At 42.5% G+C, this 10,000-nt stretch overlaps 1 protein-coding gene across 4 annotated transcripts in view; it reads left to right on the top strand.

Moving 5' to 3' along the window:
• edar (ectodysplasin A receptor) overlaps nucleotides 1-10,000 on the top strand; it is a 52,317-nt gene that overhangs the window by 38,564 nt on the left and 3,753 nt on the right. The window contains exons 9-12 of one of the 4 annotated variants that reach the window (XM_082174749.1): nucleotides 2,951-3,023; nucleotides 5,966-6,126; nucleotides 9,164-9,189; nucleotides 9,886-9,946. In XM_082174749.1, the coding sequence (XP_082030875.1) occupies nucleotides 2,951-3,023; nucleotides 5,966-6,126; nucleotides 9,164-9,189; nucleotides 9,886-9,946 (321 nt within the window). Of the gene's footprint in view, nucleotides 1-2,950; nucleotides 3,024-5,965; nucleotides 6,156-6,679; nucleotides 6,706-8,283; nucleotides 8,310-9,163; nucleotides 9,190-9,885; nucleotides 9,947-10,000 lie in introns of all 4 variants that reach the window. The other 3 variants (XM_082174750.1, XM_082174751.1, XM_082174748.1) reach the window with 3 other exon arrangements.

Raw genomic sequence — 10,000 nt, 5'->3', positions numbered from 1 at the left:
CCCTCCTTCTGAAAAGCACACTGTGCTTTGATTGGTCGGCTGGATCAGTGTGTTGTGATTGGTCGAGCGCTTCGAGCGTGTTTGGGAAATGTCCCGCCCCTAACCATAACCACCAGTTTCAACCATAGACTGTTAAAAAATATGGATGTAGTGTCCGTGACGTCACCCGTTGGTTTCTGAAGAGCATTTCTGAAGCCCAAAGTGGGCAGAGCCGGCCGTCGCCATCTTGGCCGCGCGTCACTTCCGGATAACAGAAAATGTGCAGCGAGGCGGATTAGCTGAGGTGACGTGACGCTAACAGACAGTAGTGACATCAGCGGCAATCCACCTGTCACTCAAGTGGCCACGCCCTTAATTATGCACAACTTTAAGGCTTAATATCATTTAAACGGATTAGTTATAAAAAAAATTCACCCCCCCCACAGTCGTCATAAAGGGCAAAATTAGATATATAGACCAAAACCACTTTTTGCACCAGGCTGTAAACACATTTTTCTGCTGTAAAGTTGTTGTTTTTTAACATGGGGGTCTATGGGATTGACTCTCTTCTGCAGCCGGTCTCTAGTGGCCAGTCGATGAACTGCAGTTTAAATCACTTCATTGTTGGATTCAAGAGAGAGACTGGCAGGTTGCCACTTGGTTTCAACACACTACTAACTAACTCAACCAGGCCCCGCCCCTTTATTCTAATTTAATTATTTAAATGAGGAATATTGTGACGTGTTCGTTCCCAGAAGAAACTCAAGACTACAATGGAGGCGTTTCAGGGAGTTCAGAAACACTGACTCTGATATAGAGAATAATTCCCTTTTTCCTGCTCAAACAGCAACAATACACACTAAAGACAGATGAACATGCAGTAAAGCAGAACAGAGGATCTGACGGGACGAGGTGAACGCTCATCAGACCTCCAGCGCTCATAATAGAGTGATAATCAGGAATGTTGTGTTCTCGCTGACGGCACTGAATGTTTTCAACACGTCTCTACATTCACCCTGGAGAAAACCCCTCAAAATTACATTCAGAAATGACAGTTTCACTCTCTCTCACTGCGGCTCGTCAGTCGCTCTAAAGGCCCGTTCACACCAGGGACGATCAATATAACGATAAAGAACAGCAGAGTCCACATTTGATAACGGCACAGAGAAACAATATCATTGGAATCACTTTCAGAATTGTTTTTTTCCAGCTGATGAATGATAAATCAGACAGCCAATCAGAATCCACCCTGCTTTAAGGAGCTCGAGCATTAATAGCGGCAAACGACAAACCTGAAGCTTTTAATAAACAGAACAATATGGACGCTTATATAGTTATCATCTTTATAGTTATTGTTCTCGGTGTAAACGGGCCTTTAGACGAGTTGAAATACAAAACGCACTTAAATATTATTAATAATTTTTATTATTAATATTAATGGCGAAACCAAAGTGAATAAAGAAATATAACTATTTTAAGAAAAAATTCATTCTCAAATCTTAAATCTCTGAATAAAAACGTATTTTTACATTAAAAACGGCACAGTCCAGTAAAATATGTTTATTGGAGTTTTATGCATGAATTATGAATTCTTCATGCATTCGTAAAAATGTAAGCTGTTTACACACTAATGTGTTCAAGTTCCTGATGAGAATACAAACTACATTTGCATTTATTGGTTTGTCAGACGCTGTTATCCAAAGCTCTGGATCTGCCGAACTAAACTGATCTGAGCTGGAAATGACACAAGTCTAATAAATGTTGAGCACACGAGCTGATCTTACATGTATCCCGGTATTATTATAAGTGGCTTAGCCGAGAATATCCGGTGGGAATTACCGTGGGGATAAACGCCTGTACAGTAGGTGTTCGCTCATCCCGTCTGAACCCGGATTAATGTTGAGACGTACAGTAACATTCATTCATCTGCTTTTCTTTTGCTTTAATCTTTAACTCTCAGGGCTATTTGTGGTGAAGTTGTCCTTTTTAAATGTTGATATCATTCATTAGTCTGCATGATTCATCTAAATAAAACCAGGGCTTGGCACAACTATTAAATTGCTACGGCTGCAATTTAATTTAATTTAATAAATATATACACTTTGTTTTTCAGAGTCAAGCACTGTGTGTTCATTTACACACTCGCTCGCTCATGATCCAATGACGTGTTCAATATATTATTTTTCTTAAATACTTTACTTTTTTTATTTTACAGTGAAATATTGCAATAGTAATATTTCCTATTTTGTTTTTATTTAATCATTTTTATATATTTTTTTAATAATGATGATAATAATATTTATGATGATTAGTATTATTATTATTATTATTAATAATAATATTATTAACATCATTATTATTTTTAACATGATTGTTAATATTATTAATATTATTGTTAATATTATGATTATTCATTTTATGAACATTTCTATTGTATTATTACTATGAACATTATTATTAACATTATTCATATAATTAATATTATAATTAACAGTATTATTAAGATTATTATTATTATTATAATTAACATTATTATTATTATACATTTTTGTTGTTGTTGTTGTTATGATTATTTTATTATTATTATAATTATTATTATTATAAGTAACATGATTATTATTATTATCAATATTATAATTATCATAATTAACATTAATATTATTGTTATTTTATGACCAAATTGATATACATTTTATCACATTTTGGCCAAATTGAGAAGCTGGAGAAACCAAAATTAGAGTTTTAATTGCAACTCTAATTTTATCAAAAAAAAATTTCGATTTTTCCCCAAATCATGCAGCTCTATTTTCCACCATGATATTTCATCCCTTCACAGCTGTAATATTGGTTATATATTTCTTATGGCTAATATTTTGGCCCTTTTCATATTCTTGATCTCATTTGGACAGTTTTTTAAATCTGATCTGAAATTAACAAGAACGTCTCTGATCTTTAATCACTGTCTTTCCAGAAAACGTCGTGATCTTTGCAGAGAAGGATGAATTTGATAAGCTCAAGCCTTCATCTCCAAAACCAGTAAAGAGGTAAGTCTTCACACACAGCGTCAGTGGCGCTCAACGCGGTTACACGGCTCTGTGGAATACTTGATTCTGATTGGTCAATCGCACATCCAGCTCATTAAAACTCAGATTAACATGGAAAATATACTTTTTATCACGCGTCTCGGCGCGTGTAGTTAGGACACGGTGTATTATGTTTGCATATATTGAGGAAACATACTCGTTTCTTTGAAAAACACTTCTTTTACTCAGTTATTTTACTTTGAAATGTGCGTTTCAGTGCTGGGATGTCTGATATTGCTTTGGCCTGTGATACCGCACGTAGCCAATTTGCCAATTTTCAATGTCCATTGCGCTTGTTCCTGTTGTGTCAGCTCAAACTGGCAACCCGTGTGAGCGTCGAGTCTGAGGAGGCGGGAGAAACGACTTTCTTCGATATTTAAAAAATTGGACTGCAGTTCCTATTTCGACCACTAGTTGTCAATCTTACTGACTGCACCTTTAAAGGCCTCGCACACACAGCCGTCGAGCCTGAGAGAATCATGTGCCAGTCTCTCCGCCACCGCAAGACGTGTTTGAGCAGCGACTCAGACTGGAAACATTATGTGTCTCACACACGGATGAAGTTGATGAACACAGATAGAGCCTGAGGAGATCTTCATCTTCATCTCAGACAAACACAATCAAGCGAGTGATAATTACGCGGCGGCGCAGCCAAAAACCGCCAGGTGAAAGTAGGTCTAAAAATAATCATAAAAACATAAGACGACACCTTTATGCCTCAAACCTTTTTTGAGAAGCAGCAGAAGCTTGAGTTAAGAAGTAAAAGTGCTTTCCTGAAAACTTGGGGTGTCACAATATATCGCAGTACAAATATGCAACATGTATTGTGTATAGTTCACCCAAAATGAGAAAAATTTAAGTTTACAGAGTTTTAGTGTCAGTACTACATTAAACTACTATAAATAATGTTGAATATAATGTATAATAATGCAATGGGGGAATATTTGAGTGTCCTGATAATGCCAAATGTCTGATGTTACCAGTAAACAGTGGCCTACATTATTTTAAATATATCTAGTCAGAGTGAAATCATATTCGTCTAAAATAATTCTGTATTTTCAGCTTCAGAATCATGAATATTGTTATTCTGGTGTCTCTATTGTCCTGTGCTTTGGGTTTCCAGCGCCAAGTCCAAGCCTGTTCATTTACACACCAGTGTAATATCAAAGTTAGCATTTTAATCAACAGTTTTACCTTTTATCATATGTCTTGGAGTATCGCAATAATATGGTATCGTGAGCTCAGTATCGTGATGTGTGTCGAATCGTGACATGAGGGTCTCGTTACACCACTAGAGAATACTAAACACTAGTTAAATGAGAAGTTAATAAATGTTGTTAGATGATGTAATATATGAGTAGAGCAGCGAGGGTTATAGACGTGAGATGCGAGAGCCAAACCAGCGCCGGTATCGAGTGTCTGAAAACAATGACATTCTGTGCGCGTCTCTGAGCCGTCTTTGTGTTTGGAGGCTCTTCCGGGGAAATTTAACTGTGATCTGAAAACAACAGGCTAGTCAGAGCATATAAACCACCAAGCGTCTAAATCAGGCTCTTCCAGCAGCTTCACTCCGAGGAATAAACTCTGGTTAAACTCTGACTGTCAAATAACAGTCAAATAAGTATGGCCTCTTCCTCGATCCACTACACTAGTGGCCTAAAGTGATGTTTGATTTAAAATCAACCTATAGAGTCCTTTGCACCATGACCTCGAGCCAAACACCCCCCAGAAGCCTTTATTCTCTTGGTCGAACATTATTAAAGTTAGAGCTTATTTAGAGATATCAGCCGGATGGTTTAGTGCAGGCGCTAATGGATCCAAGGCTGTATCTGGTAAATTACCGCACTAATAATGTCCAGAATGGCACCAAACTTCTACAGTAGCACAAATAGGTTCTGGACTCATAAAACGAGGCATTGGAAAGTTTGTAAGTACATCAGGAGTTTATTTAAATAACACTTGCCTGACGGCTAATGCTACCGCTAACCCGGACGTCGACGTCACTTCAGTGGTTTGGGAAAAGCCCGTAAAAGTCCTGCAGAAAGCGATCATAAGGATGTAGTGTAACGACGCCCAGTTCCAGGAATGCACTAATATTTTGTTGGTAGTGCCAGTTTATAACAATTATTAGTTAACACTAAATTGTCAACACTTCGGAAATTTTTTTTTTTTAAATTGGATATCATTTTTTATATCTTTTCCCGAATTTTTTGAACCATCCCTTTAATGACCCTACAAGATTGATTTAACCATCAAAATATTTTAAATATGAGGGAAGAACAAAACACTGATCTTGGTTAAGGTATTTACTGTATCTGACTAAATTATTTAGGAAAAAAAAGGCAAACTACAGCAACACGTTTCATTTTACTGTGCAAAAATATATATAATTGCATTGAGAAACAAAAGGCTGGGAGGAAAAAGCAAACATTGACTACAACATTATCAGTTATTAATATCTCATTGGTTCTCTTGATTTTGCATGTGTTCATAATTTCTTTGTAAGACAGTCTGGTTAAAATGATGTCGGCACAATTTGTAACCTCAAAAGCAAAGGCTAACTTTACGTTGGTGTTGGAGCACGCCTGCCGTTAGCATGATCATGACTGATGCGCACGCGGAGCCAGACAGAGACCAGGTGACCAATGTCAATAACCATTCTAGATGGACTGTGAATTAAACCAATAACATTACTCATTTTCTGAGCAAGCGCACGCCATCAATGGTTTTGTTCTGAAGGAGAAACAAGCGTATAGTGCGGGACTCGGACGAGACCAACCAGACGAGTCCGAGACAATAGAAGTCTGGACTCTATCCCGAACACCAGCATCCGAACGCAAGAGAACATGACACGTTTGAGTTCGGTCTGTGATCTGGAACACTGAAGGCTTGTTCTGTTGCAGTGAGAACGACGCGTCGTCCGAGAACGAGCAGCTCTTGAGTCGCAGCATCGACAGCGACGAGGAACAAGCGCAGGACAAGCAGGGAGCCGCCGATCTGTGCCTTCTGTCTCTGGTGCATCTGACACGAGACAAAACCTGCTCCACACACACCATCAGCAGCAGCAACAACAACAACTGCAGAGCCACGGGGGTCAGTGCACACACACACACACACACACACACACACCATCAGCAGCAACAACAACTGCAGAGCCACGGGGGTCAGTGCACACACACACACACACACACACACACACACACACACACACACACACACACACACACACACACACACACACACACACACACACACACACACACACACACACTCACACACACCATCAGCAGCAACAACAACTGCAGAGCCACGGGGGTCAGTGCACACACACACACACACACACACACACACACACACACACACACACACACACACCATCAGCAGCAACAACAACAACTGCAGAGCCACGGGGGTCAGTGCACACACACACACACACACACACACACACACACACACACACACACACACACACACACACACTCACACACACACACACACACACACACACACACACCATCAGCAGCAACAACAACAACTGCAGAGCCACGGGGGTCAGTGCACACACACACACACACACACACACACACACACACACACACACACACACATCAGCAGCAACAACAACAACTGCAGAGCCACGGGGGTCAGTGCACACACACACACACACACACACACACACACACACTCACACACACACACACACACACACACACACACACACACCATCAGCAGCAACAACAACAACTGCAGAGCCACGGGGGTCAGTGCACACACACACACACACACACACACACACACACCATCAGCAGCAACAACAACTGCAGAGCCACGGGGGTCAGTGCACACACACACACACACACACACACCATCAGCAGCAACAACAACAACTGCAGAGCCACGGGGGTCAGTGCACACACACACACACACACACACACACACACACACTCACACACACACACACACACACACACACACACACTCACACACACCATCAGCAGCAACGACAACAACTGCAGAGCCACGGGGGTCAGTGCACACACACACACACACACACACACACACACACACCATCAGCAGCAACAACAACAACTGCAGAGCCACGGGGGTCAGTGCACACACACACACACACACACACACACACACACACACACACACACACCATCAGCAGCAACAACAACTGCAGAGCCACGGGGGTCAGTGCACACACACACACACACACACACACACACACACACACACACACACACACACACACACACACACACCATCAGCAGCAACAACAACTGCAGAGCCACGGGGGTCAGTGCACACACACACACACACACACACACACACACACACACACACACACACACCATCAGCAGCAACGACAACAACTGCAGAGCCACGGGGGTCAGTGCACACACACACACACACACACACACACACACACACACACACACACACCATCAGCAGCAACAACAACTGCAGAGCCACGGGGGTCAGTGCACACACACACACACACACACACACACACACACCATCAGCAGCAACAACAACAACTGCAGAGCCACGGGGGTCAGTGCACACACACACACACACACACACACACACACACACACACACACACACACACACCATCAGCAGCAACGACAACAACTGCAGAGCCACGGGGGTCAGTGCACACACACACACACACACACACACACACACACCATCAGCAGCAACAACAACAACTGCAGAGCCACGGGGGTCAGTGCACACACACACACACACACACACACACACACCATCAGCAGCAACAACAACTGCAGAGCCACGGGGGTCAGTGCACACACACACACACACACACACACACACACACACACACACACACACACTCACACACCATCAGCAGCAACAACAACAACTGCAGAGCCACGGGGGTCAGTGCACACACACACACACACACACACACACACACACACACACACACCATCAGCAGCAACAACAACTGCAGAGCCACGGGGGTCAGTGCACACACACACACACACACACACACACACACACACACACACACACACACACACACACTCACACACCATCAGCAGCAACAACAACAACTGCAGAGCCACGGGGGTCAGTGCACACACACACACACACACACGCACACACACTCACACACACTCACACACTCACACACACACACACACACACACACACACACTCACACACACACACACACACACCATCAGCAGCAACAACAACAACAACTGCAGAGCCACGGGGGTCAGTGCACACACACACACACACACACACACACACACACACACACACACACACACTCACACACCATCAGCAGCAACAACAACAACTGCAGAGCCACGGGGGTCAGTGCACACACACACACACACACACACACACACACACACACACACACTCACACACACACACACACACACTCACACACACACACTCACACACCATCAGCAGCAACAACAACAACTGCAGAGCCACGGGGGTCAGTGCACACACACACACACACACACACACACACACACACACACACTCACACACACTCACACACTCACACACACTCACACACACTCACACACACTCACACACACACACACACACACACACACACACACACACACACACACACACACACACTCACACACACCATCAGCAGCAGCAACAACAACAACAACTGCAGAGCCACGGGGGTCAGTGCACACACACACACACACACACACACACACACTCACACACACACACACTCACACACACACACACACACACACACACACACACACACACACACACACACACACACACACACACACTCACACACACCATCAGCAGCAGCAACAACAACAACTGCAGAGCCACGGGGGTCAGTGCACACACACACTCACACACACACACACACACACACACACACACACACACACCATCAGCAGCAACAACAACAACAACTGCAGAGCCACGGGGGTCAGTGCACACACACACACACACACACACACACACACACACACCATCAGCAGCAACAACAACAACAACAACTGCAGAGCCACGGGGGTCAGTGCACACACACACACACACACACTCACACACACTCACACACACCATCAGCAGCAGCAACAACAACAACTGCAGAGCCACGGGGGTCAGTGCACACACACACACACACACACACACACACACACACACACACACTCACACACACCATCAGCAGCAGCAACAACAACAACTGCAGAGCCACGGGGGTCAGTGCACACACACACACACACACACACACAGTTGAAATTTACATAAAATGTCAAAATGGACAAATCATAATTATGACTTACTAAGTTGAAGTTATGAGTCAAAATTGACATTCAAAGTCAAAATGGACAAAAAGTCAATTATGAGAGAAGAGTCAAAACTGAGATCAAGTCTAAATTATGATAAAAAGTCATAATTAACGGTAAGTTGAAATTATGAAAGTAAAAATTGACATTCAAAGTCAAAACTGAGTCATAATTATGACAAAAATTTTACATTCCAAGTCGAAATTGACTAATGATAATTATGACATACTAATTCGGTTATGAGAGAAGAGTCAAAATTGAGTTCAAAATGGGAAAATATGACAATTGAATTTCAACTTTTTATCTCATAATTTTGATTTACCATGAGCTCAACTAACTCATAATTGTGACTTCCGTCCATTTCGAATTTATTATGTTGTAATTATGACTTTTGGCCAATTTTGACTTTTTGTCAATTTCGACTCATAATTATGAATAAATATGTTTATAAAACAATAAAATCCTCTGTGTTCTCCGTCTGAATCATCAAACATGTCCTGGTTCTGCAGATTCACAGCAGAAGGAAGAAGATCCTGGACTTGTACACGAAAGCCTGCAGTGTTGCGGAGGGTGAGTGTGTGTCTTCACTGCGACACTGCAAACACACTCACACACACTCACACA

The sequence above is a fragment of the Leuciscus leuciscus genome (genome assembly GCF_965113295.1).
Source record: "Leuciscus leuciscus genome assembly, chromosome: 7".
NCBI classification, from domain to species: Eukaryota; Metazoa; Chordata; class Actinopteri; order Cypriniformes; family Leuciscidae; genus Leuciscus; species Leuciscus leuciscus.
This window is presented reverse-complemented; position numbering and strand designations above follow the sequence as displayed.